The sequence below is a fragment of the Hippopotamus amphibius genome, chromosome 5 (genome assembly GCF_030028045.1).
Source record: "Hippopotamus amphibius kiboko isolate mHipAmp2 chromosome 5, mHipAmp2.hap2, whole genome shotgun sequence".
NCBI lineage: Eukaryota > Metazoa > Chordata > Mammalia > Artiodactyla > Hippopotamidae > Hippopotamus > Hippopotamus amphibius.
In genome coordinates, this window is record NC_080190.1 from 174,188,212 (window position 1) to 174,207,284 (window position 19,073).

Consider the following 19,073-nt stretch of genomic DNA (forward strand, 5'->3'; position numbering starts at 1 on the left):
GGGACCTGAACCGTGGAGTGGTGTGGGAAAGGCACACGCTGCGCGGTGGCGGGAGCAGGTGGGCCGGAGCCTGGTCCTTGGCCACGTGCTGGTCACGCGCTGCGATGTTTGCTGAGAGTACGCAGCTCCTTCGCACTTTTTCAGAATTTCACAGCTGTCCTTTCAAGGGCATCAGTCAGATACTTTTAGGGTGGACTGGACACAGTCCTCAAACCCTCCCAGTGTGGCCACTTTGATGGGGGTCCGACCCCACGAGCTCCCGTGTGGAGCAGGAGCATCTTTTAATGATGGGCCTGTCCATCCAGGCCCCTCTGGGCCCCTCGGAAGCAGGTTCTGGGTCGCAGGTTCTGTTGCTGTTGTCAGTGTAGCTTTTTCTGCCCTTGTGTGTAAGAGTTTGCTTATTGCTGGCGGGCAGGAAACCTACCAGTTATTGGATACTTAGGAACTGGGTAGTTTATAAGATTCCTACGTTATTTCTTTTTTAAAAAATTTTTAAAACAAATTTATTTATGTATTTATTATTGGCTGTGCTGGGTCTTCGTTGCTGCGCTCGGGCTTTCTCTAGTTGTGGTGAGCGGGGGCTCCTCTTCGTTGTGGTGCGTGGGCTTCTCATTGTAGTGGCTTCTCTTGTTGCGGAGCACAGGCTTTTGGCACTCGGGCTTCAGTAGTTATGGCTCATGGGCTCTAGAGCACAGGCTCAGTGGTTGTGGCGCACAGGCTCAATGGTTGTGGCGCACGGGCTTAGTTGCTTCGCAGCACGTGGGATCTTCCCGGACCAGGGATCGAACCCGTGTCCCCTGCATTGGCAGGCGGATTCTTAACCACTGCGCCACCAGGGAGGTCCTTCTTTGTTATTTCTGATGAATTTTTAATGAATTCTTTGCGCTCTTCAGATACAGTCGTCATAGTTTCCACATGCTGAGAGCTGGGCCCTCCTCCCCCGCTGTCGACGCGTGTTAGTTCGCGCTGCCGTCAGCGGGAAGACGAGAGCTAGCGGCAGCCCCAGGCCTTTCCGGTCTCACTCTTGAGCACGATGCTGGATTTGGTTGGCGGTATTTATTTTTTGTCATGTTCCAGAAGCATCCGTCTGTTTGCTCACATAGACGGCTTTTCCCACCCAGGTTCTCCTGTGGCCTGTTTTTCATGTAACCCTCATCCAACCAGAGTTCATTTTTGTTTGTGATGAGGCAGATCTCTGCGCTCACTAAGAACAACAGCAGCTGGTGGTCCTCTGTCCAGTGCTCCAGCCTCCCCTCCTCCCGGAAGTCCCCTCTGGTGACTTCCGGGAGGAGCAGCAGCCCGGGAGCCCTCCACGTCCTTGAGGAGCCTGTGCAGGGCAGGGGCGGGCGGGAGCGCTTTGCTGGGGAGGCCTCTCGTGTAGGGGGCTGACAGCAGGGTGGTGGAGGCAGGGAGGCCGAGGGGTGTGTGTTGGAGGGTGGATGGCTGATGTCCCCAGGTCCAGGGCGTAGGACGCACGGCCTTTTGCTGAGAGCAGGGCTGGGAAGGCTCAGTATTTGAGGACAGCAGAAAAGCTCTGGAACATGGGACCAGGACCCAGTTAGGAGGAGAGGGGCCTCGTGCAGCAGCCCCCTTACCTGAGGGGGGAGGTTTGCCTTCTGGGGCGGGGGCTTCCCGTGTGTCTGCAGGGGCAGCAGACCCTGCCTGCCCCTGCCTGCACACGCCTGCTTGCCCAGCCCTCCACCCCTCTTAGGGGCCCACACTTGGGGGGTGAGGGTTGCCCTGCAGGAGGAGGAGTTTGACGGGGGGCCATGCTGCCAAAAGGGATGGACGGGGCTTCCGTCCTGGTGCCACCCTTGCCCGTATCTCGGTCCAGCGGATGCGGGTGGCATCTGCCCGCCCCAGCAGTCTCCCGAGCCCCAGCCCCCGTCTCTGGCCATCTGCACCGCGCCCCTGCCCCGCCAGTGTCCACACAGCACCCCCGCGTCTGTCTCTCCAGGCCCTGGTGCCCTTCCACAACCTGGGCCTCCTCGTCGGCCTCTTCTCCCCACGGTGTGCGGACCTCTGGCCTGCCTCCCGCCAGGAGGCTGTGAGCTGCGTCTACTCCCTGCTCTACGTCCAGCTGTGCTACGAGGGTGAGCCCCTGGCGCGGCAGGGGCACGGGGGGCGTGGTGAGGGGCAGAGGGAAGGCCTCTCCCCAGCCCGCGCTGCCTCCCGCCGCCCCAGGCTTCTCCCGCGATTACCGGGACGCTGTGGCCGAGCAGCTGCTCACCCTCAGAGACGGCCTGGTGCATCCTGACCCCGCGATCCTCTTCCATACCTGCCACAGCTTAGCCCAGGTACCTGCCAGGGCCTCGGCGAGGGAAGGAGGGCCTCGGGGCCGGGGTTTCTGCAGCAGAGAGCTCAGCAGCACCTCCCGCTCCTCCCTTCGAGGCCCACAGGGAGGAGGATGTGGGCAGGAGCTCAGCTCCGGGCTCCAAGGGCTTGAGAAAGCTGCCCCTGGCCTACCCCGTGAGCCCCCAGGCTGGCCCTCCGAGGTCGGGAAGGAAGGGAAGGGGTCAGCCAGGGCCCCTGGGGGGGGTGGGGGGCTCAGACCTCGGGAAGCAAAGACCCAGCCCTGGGTGAGTCCAGGCAGAGCGGGAGCTTCATGTTTGGGACCAGACTTCTTGGATATTCAGCCACTTTTATGTTTGTATTTCTTCTTTATGCAAAGTTTATCTGCTTTAACTTCTGTGACGTGGAGGCGAGGACGGGGGTGCCAGGGGAGCTGACGGTCCTGTGGAGTCTCAGTGGCCAGGCTGTCCAGGGTGGAACACGTCACCATCTGCCCTTGACTCTGTATTCTAGAGAGTTCTAGAGAGGCTGCGCCATCAGGGCCACTTCCAGGCCACCCCACTGGTCAGGAGGAGCCTCCGAGAGGGCACACTGACCTGGGCCCTGCAGCGGCCTAGGGACTGCCTTCCAGGGGCCTGGGCGTGGAGGCCCTGGAAGCTGCATCCTGGACCTGGCCAGGCGTCGGTCTGGGGACAGGGGCTCCTGTGCGTGGAGCATCCCACCCTGGAACTGGCGGGCGCTGAGGAAGCTTCCAGGGCCTGTGAGAGGGTGGGAAAGGCCGGAGAAGGGATTTGAGAGGCGGAAGTGCCCTCAGCCCTTCCTGGAAGCTTGAGCCCCTGGGATGTGAGGCCTGGAGGGCGTGCTGACCCTGTCCTCTCAGTCTTCTTGACGTAACTGCCTCCTAGGTCATTGCCAAGCGCCTCCCTCCAGACCAGCTCATCAGCCTCTTGCTAACCTTGTTTGAGGGCCTGGGAGACCCCGACAAGAGCTGCTCCCGAGCCGCCACCGTGCTGATCAACTGCCTGCTGAAGGAGCGCGGCAACGTGCTGCTGGAGAAGGTGGGGCGCGGCGGGGCTCGCCAGGGGCCGGCTGTGGGCGTGGTCATGCCCGGGACGGACAGGCGGGCCGAGGGTGAGTGGGCGGGGCTGGGTACCGGGGCTCCACTCCCCACCCCCTCCCCCCCAACCCCTGCTCTGTGGAGGGCAGGCCCTCAGTGCTCTGCCTCTTTTCCCTGTGGGCCTGATTTGGATAAATCTTTCTCTTTGAAGACAGAAGCGAAAGTAACTGAGAACTGAAGGGTAGAAAAAGCAGTTGAAAGAGAAACGCCAGTGCTAGGGCTGTCATTTGTCACCCAGCCCGCATTGGCTGAGCGCCTTGCTCACGTTGCTGGTGAGGACGGAGGTCCAGAGGGTCCTAGGTGCCTGCACAAAGGGTTCCGCGGCGGGTCCGGCCCAGAGCGGAGGTGCCCAGGACACTCCAGCGCTGCCCTGCCCGCCACCTCTGAGTCCTTCTGGCTGTGAGCTCCTGTGGCTGTGCACGTAGTTCCCAGACGTGCACTGGCAGCCACCGTGACAGACGTGCTCAGGTCCTCATAGGTCTGAGGCAGGTTCCAAGGGCCAGGGGTTTCTAGAATGCGTGTCCAGGAATCCAGGAGAACCGATGGCCCTGCAGGTGGGGTCCCATATGCCTGGAGAGAGGTTTAAGCATCCCATTAGGGTGAAGCATAGCAGCAGAAGAGGGGTTTGTCTTAAGTGCATGGCTTTGAGGGTTTGCACAGAGAGGAGCAGAGGTCCTACCAACGCCAGAGCCCCTTGTACCCTCTCAGACCCCACAGGGTGCCACCACCTCCCCGCAGCACAGAGCATGGCCTGGTGTGCCCCCTGTGTGGAGGTGCCTTATGTCGGCCTCACGTGGCAGGAGCCTGTGAGACCGTGCCTGTCTCCCAGCCTAGCCCGAGATCGCTCCTCCCCGCCGGGAGGGTCACGTCACTCACTCACCCGCCTCGGTGAGCGCCTGGGCGCTTCTCAGCCTGAGCGCCGAATGCAGCCAGGGTGCGGGTCCTCCGGACCTGAGGGTGCGTGTGGGCTGGAGAGTGATGGGGCGCGCAGGAGAGGCCCCTGCAGCCGTCCCAGGGCTGCCAGACGGTGCTGCAGGCTGTTCAGCTCCCACCAGCACCGCGGGCGGCTCCGGCATGCCATGTCCCTGCCAGCACCGTTTCCATCCTGTTTAGCGGCCGTGCAGCGGCTTCGTGTGTGAGTTTCGTTTGCGTTTCTCTGGCGGCTTATGAAGTGGGACACTTGCACGTTTCCTGGCCACTCAGACGCCCTCTAACGTGAGGACACCGGTCTTGCCCATTTTTTTCTGGGTTGTCTGCTTTTCTTATTGATTTGCAGAAATACTTTGTATATTCTGGATACGAGCCCTGTGTAGGGCGGATATATCGCAAATATTGTCTCAGGGAGGGAGGGAGGTGGAGGAGTTGCCGGTGGAGAAGGGCACGGGTGGAAGGGCCGCGTGCCAAGGCAGCCGTGTGTGGCGTGGCGCCTGGAGGGGAATGCGTGCCGTGGGAGGCGGGCAGGCTGCCAGGGGCTGGGGTGTGGACCCACTGGTGGAAGGGGGCTGGGAAGGAGGATGCAGGCATAGGGCACGGCTGTGAGTCCTAGTTGGGGTTTGATGAGCCCAGGTTTGGATCTTCTTTTGCTTTCAGTGGGGCTCCCAGGTCAGATGTGAGTGGTAGAAAGGTGCCCTGGCGGCTCTGCGTGAGGGGAGGGGACACCCCGGCCACAGGCGGTGGCTGCGGGGGTCCCGGGGTGCGCACGCTGTGCTTGCTGGTGCCTCTGTTGCTGGACGCGCGGGCTGCTCTCGCCGCTCGACTCCCGTGAGTGAGGCTGCCGTGAGCGTGGGTGTGATGCGTGTCTCTTCGGGGCATCTTTTCTCGTGGGTAGACGCCTGCAGGCGGAGCTGCAGGGTCGTAGGTAGCTCCATTTTGAGTGATTTTTTTTTATAAATGTATTTATTTATTTATTCATTTTATTGGCTGTGTTGGGTCTTTTTTGCTGTGTGCGGGCTTTCTTTTAGTTGCGGTGAATGGGGGCTACTCTTCGTTGTGGTGTGCGGGTTCCTCATTGTCGTGGCTTCTCTTGTGGAGCACGGGCTCTAGGCGCATGGGCTTCAGGAGTTACAGCACACGGGCTCAACAGTTGTGGCTCACGGGCTCTAAAGTGCAGGCTCAATAGTTGTGGCACACGGGCTTAGTGGCTCTGTGGCATGTGGGATCTTCCTGGGGCAGGGATCGAACCCGTGTCCCCTGCACTGGCAGGCGGATTCTTACCCACTGCGCCACCTAGGAAGCCCGGTAGCTCCATTTTGAATGTTTTGAGGAGCTGCCGTTCTGTCTTGCATGGTGGCTGCACCAGTGTACATCCCACCAGCAGGGCAGGGGGTTCCAGTGTCTCCACACTGCACCAGTACTTATTTGTTAATGCCTGTTTTTTTTAAATGTCTTTTGTATATATGAAACATTGTAATATAATGTATGTATACTTTATATAACGGAAGTTCTTCAGGACATTTTCCCATAAGCCTCAGAAGTACAATATGGCATATTATTTTAATGAGCTCGAAAGAGGAAATTAACAGGCCTCTATAATTAGTACTGGTAATGTCTTTTCATGTAATATTTTTTATATCCATTGTCTCCGTGTTAACTTGTATTCTGTTTCTTGAATCGTGGTTTGCTTTAAATACCTGGTGGGTGTGAGGTCATGGTTTTGATTTGTACTTCCCACGTAACCAGTGATGGTGAGCCTCTTTTGATGCACGTGTTGGCCATTTGTAGGTCTTCTTTGGAAGTTTGCATCCTTTGCCCATTTTTAAATGAGGTTATTTGATTTTGTTGTTGAATTGTAGGAGTTCTTTATATATTCTGGATATTAACCAATTATCAGATATGTGATTTGCAAATATTCTCATTCCACAGATTGTCTTTTCACACTCTTGACTGTGTCCTTTGTTGCATAAAGTTTTAACCTTTGATATAGCTCCACATGCCTGTTTCTGCTTTTGCTGCCTGTGCTTTGGGTGTCACGTGCGAGAAATCAGTGCCAAATCTGATGTCCTGAAGATTTCCTCCTGTTTTCTTGTAGGAGTTTTTTAATAGTTTTGGGTCCCCCCCCATCCTTGATAAATCCAGGTGCCTCTCACTGGGCCCAGTTCACCGAGTCTGCTCCTGGCCCCTCAGGGAGCTGCTGGGCTGTCTCCTCCTGGCTCAGGCTTGCAGACACTCTCAGCACACCCACCCTGGGTGCTGTGTCCCTGACTGACACTTCCAGCCTGTCCGCAACATGCCGCCTCTGTCCCATGTGACACGGACACTGGCATTGGTACCCGTGGGGGTCATGGCGGGCCACTCTCGTTTTCTTTCCTGCCCTGAGAGCCTGGCAGGGGGACCCCCTAGAGACACCTGGATGCTGTTGGACTTTGACTTTCTTTGACACCAAGTCAGAAAAAGTCCTAGCAGGTGACCGTGATGGGCTGAGCCCTCCCCCAGCACGCCAGGCTGGGCAAGTGGAGCTCGGAGTAAACTGGGGTTGAGGGTGGGATGGACCTGCCAGGAAAGAACAGATTCCTCTTAACAAACAGTGGGCATGAGAAGTGGAGCCACCATCACGGAGACGCCCGGCAGGCGTTAAACACAGAGGTGCCACAGACCCAGTGGTTCCACTCCTAGGTGTGTGCCCGGGAGAAATGGCCCTGTGCCCATGGGAACCTGTACGGACTTGTGCCTGGCAGCCCAAGCCTGGCAGCCACCCAGATGCCCATCAGGTAGTAGATGGACCGGTCTGTACCGTGAAGCGCGGCTCAGCAGCAGGAAGCAGCATGGAGGAACCTGGAAGAGGCTGCGCAGCGTGACTCCATTTCTCTAAAATGTTCAGAAGAGACAAATCCAGACACAGAAAGTGGATTCATGCTTACTGGGGGCTGGGTGGGGGGACAGGGGAGCAACTGCTCATGGAAATGGGGTTTCTTTTCCGGTGACGGAAGTATTCCAAAATTGGTGGCTGCACAACCCTGCAGATGTACTAGAAACCAGTGACTTGCGTGCTTACAACGGGCAGAGTATGTGGTGCGCAGCTATAGCTCCGTGAAGCTATGTGGAGACGGCCTAGACCAAGGGTGACAGAAGGTTCAAGGGCCGCCACGGCGCTCGCCACGCAGGAGAGGGCCGCCCGGAGGCGCGGGTGCGGGCCCGGGGGAGGTACGTCTGGAGCAGCCCAGCAGCCTCGGGTGCGGGTGAGCCCCACACGGCAGGGGCCGGGATATACACCCCCGTCCTGGGACTGGGTGGCCCCTGCTCACCAGTCCCAGGGAGCCGAGACTTGGCGGCTGATGCAGCCCCAGAGCCCGCCACGCCCGAGCGCCTGGGTGCTGCCACCGTGGTTTGCAAGACTCCGATTCCCGCTGCTCACAGGCGCCAGCGGGTACAGCCGCTGAAAACATCTGCAGAAGCAAGACAGCGTGAGAAGGCAGTTAAGCCCGCTGCAACAACGAGGAGGAACCTCCACCAGGACCAGCCGTGGAAAGAGAACCACCCCCAAGAAAACAAAGCGAGAAAGGGAAAAACGTGCGGGAGAGACTAAACATACAGTAAAGCATATCTGTGGGCATCTGTGTTCCGGTGCATTTGAGAGCCGGGCTGACGGGCACCCGCGTCTGCAGGAGCCACGCGAGAGCCGAGCCTGCGGGGCCTGCGTGTCTTCGGGGGACCACTGCCCCCTCACAGTGAAGGAGGAGCCCAAGAGACCGGAGGGGAACCGTGCCCCTCGCCCCAGAGGCGGTCTGGACTGTTCCAGGGGTGACCGTGGACGGGAAGACCCCAGCCCCTCCGTCCCGGACCGTCACTGCGCCCATGGCCAAGGGCAAGGAGCTTGACCACCCGGCCCCGCCTGCCCGCCCAGGCTCCCAGCAGGAACACCGCAGCCCATCGTGTCGGGGACGCGGCTGGGCCGGCCGAGGGGCTGGGCGGCCGGGCGGGGGCAAAGCAAGGAGGTTCTGGTGCTTAGAAGGCGGTGCTTGTGCCTGTGGGTTGGGTTATCAACTTTCCGGACGCGAGGTCATAGAGAGAGAAGCACCTCTTGTGCTCACACACGCCGTGAGAAATGCTGCGCTGCCTCTTCCTGAGGCCCAGGCGGGGGCTCTGGCCCGGCCCAGCCCAGCCCAGCAGCATCGCACTCATGGCGCCACCTCTGCCAAGGACCACGCCCCGTGTGCCCCCGTGCAGGCGCGGGTCCCCTCGGAGCACGACCCGTCCGTTCCCGCCTCTCCTGCGGCCCAGGCTCCCGGCGGGTCGGTGGAGCCCACGGACGGCCAGCTGCTCCGTCCAGGGGACCGTGTCCTTGGGGCCGTGTCCAGTGCTCTGTCGTGCACGTTCACCTTGTGCCGGGGGCTTCCCAGCTGTAGAGCCCAGGCCGTGGCGGGCAGCACCCCCGTGGGCTCGGGGGTCACGATGACATGCGTGCCCCCCCTCCGCTGCCCCCGCTGCCCGTCTGTGGCCTCTACAGCAGCCGCGGCCCTAAAGCCTGCCTGAGGCCGTGCCCACCCTCTCCCAGCCCAGCTCGGCCTCCGTCTGGGAGCAGGGCGCTGTGTCCCTGCCCCCGTCCCAGCGCACGGGTCCCCTTCTGCTCAGCACGGGAGGTGGTGTGCGCGCCGTGGGCACCCACGTGTGTCCTGCCTCAGCCCTCACGCTCTGCCCCTCACACACCCCGGGTATGTCTCCGCGCCTCCGCCCATCCCAGCAAGCCCTTCTTGGGTGCCTGTCACTTCCCGTGTGGCACCGAGGGTCAGCTCCCTCTCCGAGCCGCAGCCTCACTGGACTTCCCTGTGCTGCCCTGCCCGTGGCCGGCCAGCCTCCCCGGGCCCTGCATCCTGGCCACGGGGGCTGGCCCCTGGGGCGGGCGTGTCCCCAGCGTAGGCCCGGCCGCAGCCGCCCTCCTGCCCGCAGGTGCCCGAGATCGTGAGGTTGCTGCGCTCCAAACTGCAGGAGACCCAGGAGGAGCACGTCCTGCAGGCCGCACAGCACAGCGTGTTCCTCCTGGCGGCCCAGCACTGCGCCGCCGTGGTGTCCAGCCTTCTGGGTAGCCCCCTGCCCTTCGACAGGTACCCAGTGCCCCCCGGCCTGTGGGAGTGGGTGGGCTCCAGCCACCTGGGCTCCACACCCCGGGGTCCCTCCCATCCTGGTGTGGTGTTCACGGGCCGCCCGCCTCACCAGCTCCTCTACATGGGAACCTGGAGGCCCCAGCCCTGGGCTGGCTGGAGACAGGCTCGCTCTCACGGGCTGTGCTGGCCAGTTCTCCAGGGCTGGCTCTTTCTTTTTAAGATTTATTTACTTATTTGCTTGCTTGCCTGCTGTGTTGGGTCTTCATTGCTGCGCGAGTTTTTTCTCTTTGTGGCGAGCCGGGGCTACTCTTCGTTGCAGTTTGCAGGTTTCTCATTGCGGTGGCTTCTCTTGTTGCAGAGCACAGGGTCTAGAGTGCAGGCTCAGTAGTTGTGGCACGCAGGCTCAGTAGTTGCGGCTCACAGGCTCAGTAGTTGTGGCGCACAGGCTTAGTGGCTCCACAGCATGTAGGATCTTCCCAGACCAACGCTCGAACCTGTGTCCCCTGCATTGGTGGGTGGATTCTTAACCCCTGCACCCCCAGGGAAGCCCCAGGGCTGGTTCTCTGAAGGGCATCCTCTATCACCTGTGAGCAGACCCCTGGGGCCAGGCGCCCTCCTTGAGCCAGGAAGGGTCCCCATCCCCCCCATTTGCACCCCAGCCCCTGAGCTCCCATCAGTGACCTCAAGTTGCGGGCCTCGGGTCCTCGGGGCAGGACTCCTCCTCACCGGGGCCTGTGTCCAGTCCTGCCTGTGGGCCGCAGCCCCCTGGGGTCCCCTCCCCTCCTGCGCCAAGGCTTCCAGGTGGCCGTTGCTGTGGTCCCAAGACTTCCAGGGCTCAGGGCCTGCTGGGCCTGCCCTTCTTTGCCGTCCGTGTCGTAGGTGGAGGCTGGCATCGTGACCCCCTGGAGACCCCGTGCTGGGGAGGGGCACATCCCTTCCCCGTGGCTGTGGCCTGACGCACCTGCAGCTGCTCTGCTCCCACGTAGATGCCGGGGCGCCGCCCAGGGCCCCCGGTGCCACCGTGCGCGGCCGCTGCCCGGGTCACGTGCGTCAGTGTTTGCTGCGGTCCCCCGTCCCGGCCTGTCGGCGTCCGCCCGTCGTTGCCTCACGTTCCAGGTGTGCTCCTTCTCCAGAGTAAGGAGGCGCTCTTGGTTGCTGAGGTGTGGGGGTTAAACCCACTGTCTTACTGTCTTCTCGTCGCGTTCGTTCTCACCTTCTTTGCTGTCTTGTTTGGATGGATGGGTCTTTTGTGCGACTGCATTTCCCACTCAGTCAGTGGGGAGGCTGCACACTCCGCCCCAGCGGCGGCCCTAAGAGGGGCGCAGGCCTCCGCAGGCCCCGCCCCGCCGCTGTCGCGGCCGCTCTGGGCAGGCGCTGTGTCTGCCCGCGCACCCGCCCCTCGGCTCTGCGTCCCTGCCTCCCACGGGTGCAGCTCACGCACGAGAGCACACGCGCCGCCACGGGCGCTGGGGGCCTCCGGCCTGCAGACCTCGGCTGCACCCGGAGGGAGACACCCAGCCCCTCCTGGGCTCTGTGCCCGCCCGGGCGGAACTCCCTGCGAGGTCGCCGCTGTCTGACTGCTGTCACCAGAGGTGTGCTTGGCCTGACCTTGAACTTGGCGTCAGCGCTGCAGACTTGCTCCTGCTACTTCTCCTGTCCTCGGGGTGCAGGGCGCTGCCGCGGCTCCCCTCCACGCTGTGCCAGCACTCCGCGTGGCCACCGGAGGGTCGTCGGGGCCACCCCCGCCTGCCACCTGGTGCCTGTGAGCCAGCGACGGCGTCACACGTAAGACAGTTGGGAGAAAGTCAAAAGAATTACATTTCGTGTCAGGAAGTGATGGGACACGGGAATGTCCGTGTCCGTGGTGGTTTTCCGGGAGCACACACACCTTCGCTTCCTTGTCCGTCCCACGGCTGCTCTGGCCGCGTCCCAGCAGAGCCGCCCGGTGTGTGGAAGGCGGGCAGTGAAGGGCCCTGGCTGCCCCACGCCTACCCCCGCTGGAGCGCACCCTCCGGAGCCCCTTGCAGGTCCTGCTGGCGGCAGCCCCCACTTCTGTGCGTCTGAGCACACGTCTGTCCAGCTGTCCTTCTCGAAGGCTGCCGGCAGGTTTGGAACTCTGCTCGGTGCGAGCTTTCTCTTAGTCTGAGTGAGACGCCGTGTCCCTCTCTGGCTCCTGTGAGTCCAGCTGGTGCCGAGGTCATGAGGGACTCTCTCTGTGCCTCCGGGGGAGGGGCCGTGGGTCTCTGCTGTGTCCCGGCAGGTGGCTGTCAGGCTTCGTGAGGTGGTGTCCGTGATCAGCTCTGACTGGTCTTCAGCCTGTCTCTCCAGGCACTGTCTCTCTTCAACTGCCTGCGAGACTGTTTCGTCCCACCCCCTCCATGTCTGGCTCTGAAAATCCTACGCGATCTTTCCCTGCTGGGCTCTGGGTACCTTCCTCTGTTTACCTTCCGGTTCACTGTTTCCCTGCTGCATCCAGGCTGAGCGCAGGGTCACGTCTCAGTTTCAAAGGGCTAGCGGTTGGCTTCCAGATGTGCCCTGTTTTTAGAATCTCCGGTTCTGGTTGGATATCTTGGGTTTGTCACTTCTCTCAGTAAACGTGTGACGCAGTGGCCTCCCCCGGCCCCTGAGCACCTGGGGTCTGCTTGGGCCTCCTGCGGCGCCCACCTGACCTCACTCACGCACCCTGGCCCTCTTTGGCCACAGGCTGCTCATTTAGGGGAAAGTGACTTGTAGGTGCCCCCAAGGCCTAGCTAGGCGCTGCCTCCTCCAGGGAGGCCCAGGATCTGCTGCTGGCAGCTCCCAGGGGACACCTCCCCGCCCTGCCCCCACCCCCGTACCACTGAGACCTCTGCCCTTTGTTGTCGGCTCTGCTCACCACCAGCAGCCTGATCTTGGGTCCCTGGGTCAGAGGAAGGGGCGAGCGCGGGTCTGAGGTCAGGGTGCCATTCTCAGCCTAGCTGGAGCTGAGACTGGCGGGCACGACGGGGCGTGTGGAGCCGGGGCTGGCAGCGGCCACGGGGTGACCGTCCTCCTGCCCTGCTCTAGCCACACCTGCACCCTGTGGCGGGCGCTGGCCGTGGAGCCCGGCCTCGCCACACAGGTCCTGGGGCTGCTCCTGGAGAAGGTGAGCAGGGACATCCCGTTCAAGGAGAGCCGGGCCTTCCTGCTGAGCAGTACGCCCGACCGTGTGGCCACGCTGTTGCCCCTTGCGGTGAGTGGGGGCTGGGCCGGCACGCGTGCCTGTTCTCCCTTCCCCCTGCTGGTCCCGGAGGCGGGTGAGGGGCCGGTGGCCGCTGCGGGAGGGCCCCACGGGGGATCTGGGTGGCACGCCACAGGCACCTGGTGGCTGACTGGGGCACTGGAGCCGGCGAGCTCGGAGCCCAGGCTCATAAAAGCCCCGCAGGTGTCGGTCCCCGAGAGAGTCCACTCTGTTTCATCCTGCGGAAAAAAAATAAACCCAGCTTGGCCGTGTTTCCACAGTAAAGCAGCTGTGAGCCTTTCCCCTCCTGCTGCTCAAGCGCTGAGAGCAGACGCTGGAGCCCGTCCCCCGGGCGGCCACACGGCCTCCTGCCCCCGGGGGCTGAGCTGGGCGGGGCTGGGCTCCTCGTCCCACCCACCCCGCTGTCTCTCGGGTGCCTGCTGCGCCTCCCAAGGCCCAAGACCCCCAGGGGGTCTGCTAAGGAAGGGGGGCTTCGGGCTAGCTTGCGTCCGGGGGAGCGGGTTCCAGCCTGCGCTGTAGACCCGGCCTGGGGCGTGGGGTGGGCTGAGGCCGAGGCGGCCCCGTCCCCAGGCCACCTGTGCGCTGCACGAGGTCGCGTCTGCCCCGGCGTCGGGGCCTGCGGTGCTGGAGCTCTACCCCCAGCTGTTCGCGGCGCTGCTGCTGCGGGTCAGCTGCACAGTGGGTGTCCAGCTGCCTCGGAACCTGCAGGCCAAGGAGAGGAAGAGCACCAGCGCGGGCCTGGCCTGGAGGAGCCTTGAGCCCTGCAGGTAAGCGGGCTCCGCCTCGTGGCCCTGGCGCGCTGGTCTCAGGGCCGCGGGAGGGAGGGGGATGGGGCGGTTGGGGTGGGGCTCCTGCGGACATGAGGTGGGCCCCTTCTTTGGGAAGCCAGAGTGTGAGGAGTGCTTGGGGTGCGGTGGGGTCTGGGTGAGCCCTCACGGTTGCGAGCCCAGTCCTCAGCTCGAGGTTCTGGCTCTTCCTACACTGGATTAGGGCCCTGCCTTCAGACGGGAGCTCTGCCGCGGCCCCCCTGCTCCCCCAGGGGCCTCTCACCTGGCTTGGCCCCGGCCCCCGGCCCTGTGGGGAGGGCCCAGCTGCCACTTCGGCTGCTCGGAGCCAGGCCCCGTCCCCTCCACTCTCGTTGGGTTTGGGGCCCTGGTCCTGCAGCAGGAGCCTGGGGACAGTGGGTGCAGCCACTGCAGCTCCTGGGTGTCCGCCTGCCCTTCCCGTCTCGGGGGCCGTTCCTGGGCCCCCCGGTGGCTCTTCGGGGCTGCAAACAGCTGCCTGGAGCCCCAGAATGAGCAGAGGAGGCCGATACCCCGGCACCACCGGAGCCTGAGTGACAGCCTGGCCACCTCCCCGCCCTTCCCTGGTGTCGGGCTGGGGACACACGAGGGTCAGGGTCATCCCGCCCCGCCCCACCGCACCGCGAGGTTGTCCCACCACAGAACCACCGTGCCCTTTGCAGCAAAGGCTGTGCCAGGCACAGCCTGACTGCGCAGACCAGGTGGGAACGTGAACGGCCCAGCGGCCACGGCTGGGGCAGCCACCGCCCAGCACGCCGGGTTCAGCGCCACAGTCTGTGAGCCATGGGGGCTGTAGGCCCCACACCCCAGACGGGGGTTCTTGGGGGGCCACCCCTGAACTAGGGTATGTGCAGATCTGGGCACAGGCCTCGGCTCTGACAGAGGCCCCGGGTCAGCAAGTCAGCCCCTTGCGAGTGCCACGGCCACAGGAAGCCCGGGCAGGAGGGCCCCCAGGTGGGGGCACCGCGTCGGAGTTGTGCACCTGCCCCTCGGCCAGACCTGCCCCCCACCGCTGCCCACTCGCTGCAGCCACATGCCGCCTCTTCCATGCCTGGCTTAGACACAGGGACCAGCTGGGACTGGCCATGGCCTTGTGGGTGCAGTGGCCCAACCCTGCCCACGCCATGCAGGACTACTTGGCAGGAGCCGTGGGCATCTGCCCAGTGACTGCATGGCCAGCGTGGTTTTCCTGCCTGCAGTCAGCATGGGTGCCCCACATCCAGGAGCCCCCGTGTTGGGCCACCGCTGGAGCTGCAGGGACAGCAGGGGCTGCCTTGTAGTGTTTTCTCTGGGGTGGGGGGCCCAGCTGGGTGCAGTCTGCACACGCAGCCAGGGAGCCTGTCCAGCTGTAGGCAGACTCCAGACCCCCTCGGGGACACGCCCACTGTCCTCATTCCACCCCAAGATGACCACGAGGATGGGGCTGGACCTAAGTGGGGGCAGTGGATCGTGTCCACACTGCTGGGCTCAGGGGAGTCTACCACCATCCACTTCCCAGGCAGCCAGGACCCCTGGACCAGGACCAGGGGCCCCCGAAAGCTTGTCAGATTCTCCCACAGCCACCCCGCCCCTCCCCAGACGCGAGGCCTGTGTCGTGCAGCGGGCAAGGCCTGGCCCTCAGGCTCCAAGCGCCCAGGCCCCCGGCTGCCCCTGCACCCAAGCTGCTAAGCCACAAGGTCACAGGAAGACGCTGTGCAGCTGGTGCCCGACAGCCCCTGGCAGGACTAGTGCCCTGCCCTGGAGGTGGGCATGTGCCCTTGGGCCAGGAGCCTCAGGGACCATGCTTCCTGGATGCACACGCACATCTGAGGACCAGTGTGGGGCCTGACATGTGAGGTGGCCAGTGTTGGGGGAGAGAGGTCAGCGTGGGGGTGGGGCTGCAGCCCCAAGGCCTCCCTTTGTGGCTCTGAGCACCCACAGGCTGTGGTGTGAGGTTCTGCTGGGCCTGTGTGGGGCTGACATGGCTCTGTCCTCGGGCCTGTCTGTGGGGTCCTGCCCCTTCACTCACTGGCAGCCCTGCAGCCTCTGCCTGAGCTGGGGAAGGATTCACTGAATGGGGGGGCCAGACGCCCAAGCCCAGCTGGTTCCTGCCACCTCGGGCCCCTCCTACGAGGGAGGCAGGCAAGTCGGGCATGGCCTGCTGAGCTGACAAATGGAGCTGCGAGACCCAGGCAGGAGTCAGACCCTGATTAAGTTTTGAGTTCATTTTCTTTTTAATCTTTTTTTTTTTTTTTTTAATTAAATGGAAGTGAAAAAAGCATTTGGTTACCCTAAGAGCATCTGAGGGCCTTGCCTGCCCCAGAGGGCCTTGGGGACACTCCTGCAGAGCCCCCAGCTGCCCCCCATGGGGGGTAGGCAGACAGGAGCAGTCTTTCTAAGACCAGAGGGTACACAGTAGTGCCCAGCTGAGGGGGAGGGGAGCCCAGAGCCTGCGGCCAATAGGATACCGCTGGCAGGGAGCAGGCTGGGTAGTGCCCGCGGACAGGTCTGGGCGTGTGTGTGCACATGGGGTGCGGGGCTGGGAGCCCTGCAGCCACAGCCGCGCCATCTCTGCAGCTCTGCAGTGGACGCACTGCAGGCCGTGCTCCTCCGAGGCGGCAGCGAGGACGTGGTGCAGCGCATGGAGCTGGAGGGGGGCTGGCAGCTGCTCAGGACCTCGGCCGGGCACGAGGAGGGCGTCACCCGGCTGGCCAGGTGAGCAGGCTGGGCCCGTGCACCCCAGGTCTGGTGCCGGCTGGGCTCCAGCAGGCCACGTCCCGTTCAGGTACCATCTGGGGCCCCCAGCATGAGGAACAGGCGCGTGGGGGAGGCGGGGAGGCCGTGAGGGCAGCTGTGGTCTCTGGGCGTGGGGGGCTGGGAGGGGTGCTTCAGGGGTGGGGGAGGACGTGCAGGGCCTGGCGGCCGGGTCGGGGCCTCACAGGCTGGAAGGCTCAGAGGCTGCAGAGTGGGAGGCGGAAGCACCCCCCCCCCCCAGGCCCACGTGGGAGTGTGGTGTGCGCAGGGGTGCCCCGAGGCCCCAGCCCCTGCCCAGTGTGGCCTCCTCCCCAGCGCCATGGCCAAGTGTGCGGGCCCCCGGCTGCCCCTGGTGATGAAGGCGCTCTTCGCCACACAGAGCAGCGTGTATGAGATCCAGAGGGTCACCTCCACAGCCTTCCTGGCTGAGGTAGGAGCCACGGATAGGGGCCTGGTGGAGCAGCGGGGAGCCCTGCCCCACAGGCAGGCATAGGCCTCCCCCCTGAAAACCTGCCTCAGGCCATGGCAGCGGGGGCGGGGGGGGGGGGGGGGCCAGGGGGGCTGGGTCAGGAGCGGGGGGAGGTTGAGGAGAGGCCAGGAACCCAGGCTTGGCCTCCAGGCAGGCCTTGGCCACGTGCACTCAAAGTGACCTGGGACCGGGGCTGGGGCTGCCGGGTTGGTGGGGGAGGGGTGGTCAGCGCGCCTCTGCCCCCAGCTGCTCAGCAGCAACGTGGTGAACGACCTGATGCTGCTGGAGTCACTGCTGGACAACCTGGCGCTGCGGCAGAAGGACACGTGCGCCCATGTGCGCAGGCTGGTGCTGCGGGGCCTGGCCAACACCGCCTCCGGCTCCCCGGACAAGGTGCGCGGCCCGGGAGGGGGACGCGGTGTGGGCGGTGGGCGTGGCATGGAGGTGGCACTGGGGGGGAGTTGGGGCCATTCTGTGGCACGGCCTGGGCGCAGAGGTGTACGCACCCCCCCCCCCCCCAGGTCCGGGCCCACGGCCCCCAACTCCTGACGGCCATGATCAGCGGGCTGGACGACGGCGATGACCCCCACAGCCTGGTGGCCCTGGAGGCCATGCTGGGCCTGGCGAGGCTGCTGGACCTGGTGGAGGCCTGGGACCTGCGCGCGGTGCTGCTGCACGTGGCCGTCCGCATCCGGCCCTTCTTCGACAGCGTAGGCCCCGCCCCTCTCCTGCCCCTCCCTCTCCGAGCCCCGCCAGCCCCTGGGGCACCGCTCTGACCTGACAGCACTGACCGCTGTACCCCCTGTGCCGCCCCCCCAACACTGCCCCAGGGCTTGGGGCCTGGGGGTCGACTGCTGGGCGGGTCTAAGGAAGGCCCCGTGGGGTGACACCTGCCGCCCCCCCTAGGAAAAGACGGAGTTCCGTTCTGCGTCTATCCGCCTCTTTGGGCACCTCAACAAAGCCTGCCATGGGGACACTGAGGACGTCTTCCTGGAGCAGGTCGTTGGTGGGCTGGCGCCGCTGCTGCTGCACCTGCGGGACCCCCAGCCCCCCGTGGCCGCTGTGAGTAGGCTGGGGGGATGGGCAGGCTGGGCGGGACGCAGGGACTCAGGACTCAGCCCTCAGCCTGTGCCCTGCAGGCCTGCAGGTTCGCCTTGCGCCTGTGTGGCCCCAATCTGGAGTGTGAGGAGCTGGCAACTGTATTCCAGAAGCACCTGCAGGAGGACCGGGGCCTGCACTACGGAGAATTCCTCAACACCACCTGCAAGCACCTGGTGAGGGGCGGGGCGGCGGGGGCGGGGCGGCGCGGCGCGGCAGGGGCGGGCGGGCCTGGCTGACGCCTCTTGCAGGTGCACCACTTCCCCGACCTGCTGGGCCGCCTGCTGAGCACCAGCCTGTTCTACTTCAAGAGCAGCTGGGAGGACGTCCGGGCTGCAGCCCCCATGCTCACAGGTGAGGCTGCCCTGGGCGCCCCTCCCCTCCCCGCCATCCGGACCCTGACCTTGGCGCCACCCCCACCCCGCAGGGTTCCTGGTGCTGTACGTGGAGGCTGAGCACCGGCCGCAGGTGGACCTGGAGCAGCTCCTGGCAGGTGAGCCCCCGTCCTGGGCGCTCTGCCCCCGCATGGTCAGGAGCCCACAGGCGCCCCCCCCCCCCCCCCCAACGCACTGGGCCGCGCTGACCCTGTGGGCACCAGGGGGGACTAAGTGATTTTCCTGGATTTCAAGGATTTTTTCCCTGTCACTGGTGACCTCATCGTCTCTAGTAATTCACGGAAACTTCTTAACGGTTCCAAAAGAGCTTAAAAAACACTAAAAAAGGAAAAACTATCTTTCCGTTGGCTGCTGAGCCCGCCCGGCAGAGGCCTGTCTTAGGAGGGCGGTGGGCGGGCGGCCCCACGCACAGGGTGGGGTGTGAGCCTCGGGGTCCCGGCCCCCAGGCTCGGTGCGCGGGGGGGGGGGGGGCGGGCCCTCAGCCTTCGGCGCAGCTGCACGTAGGGGGTGAGGGGGATCGTGGGCTCCACGTCCCTTCTCAAAGGGCCGCAGAGGAGCCCCCAGCAGCGCTCCCTGTCCCCCAGCTCTGCAGCTCCTGCTCAAGGACCCAGCCCCCGCGGTGCGCGCCAAGGCTGCCGAGACCCTGGGCCGCCTGGTGAAGTTCGCCTGAGGCTTCCGTGGCAGCCCGCCCCCACACGCAGTACCGCCGGAACCAGCGCGATGGGGCCCTAAGACACCCTGGCCTGAGGGCAGAGTGGGGAGCCCGTGGGACCCACACAGCAAGGGAGGGCCGGGCACTGAGGGTGGGCACAGAGCCGTCCCCCCGCTTCCCAATAAAGCCATTTGCAGCTCAGCAGGTGATGCCGTGATGCCTCTCCTTCCAGGCAGGTTAGCAGCCGCCAACCGCG

General features: G+C 64.1%; 1 protein-coding gene across 28 annotated transcripts in view; it reads left to right on the forward strand.

The window, feature by feature from the left end:
- Positions 1 to 19,037, forward strand: part of MROH1 (maestro heat like repeat family member 1) — a 69,243-nt gene extending 50,206 nt beyond the window's left edge. For 13 of the 28 annotated variants that reach the window (XM_057736699.1, XM_057736691.1, XM_057736706.1 and 10 more), the window contains 15 exons: positions 1,958 to 2,093; positions 2,185 to 2,297; positions 3,198 to 3,350; positions 9,293 to 9,447; positions 12,493 to 12,658; positions 13,238 to 13,434; positions 16,027 to 16,164; positions 16,519 to 16,633; positions 16,919 to 17,065; positions 17,194 to 17,382; positions 17,579 to 17,734; positions 17,812 to 17,946; positions 18,022 to 18,124; positions 18,198 to 18,263; positions 18,750 to 19,037. In XM_057736699.1, coding sequence (XP_057592682.1) covers positions 1,958 to 2,093; positions 2,185 to 2,297; positions 3,198 to 3,350; positions 9,293 to 9,447; positions 12,493 to 12,658; positions 13,238 to 13,434; positions 16,027 to 16,164; positions 16,519 to 16,633; positions 16,919 to 17,065; positions 17,194 to 17,382; positions 17,579 to 17,734; positions 17,812 to 17,946; positions 18,022 to 18,124; positions 18,198 to 18,263; positions 18,750 to 18,835 — 2,055 coding nt within the window. In that variant the 3' untranslated portion in view covers positions 18,836 to 19,037. The other 15 variants (XM_057736701.1, XM_057736685.1, XM_057736686.1 and 12 more) reach the window with 13 other exon arrangements.
- Positions 19,038 to 19,073: the final 36 nt, after the last annotated feature.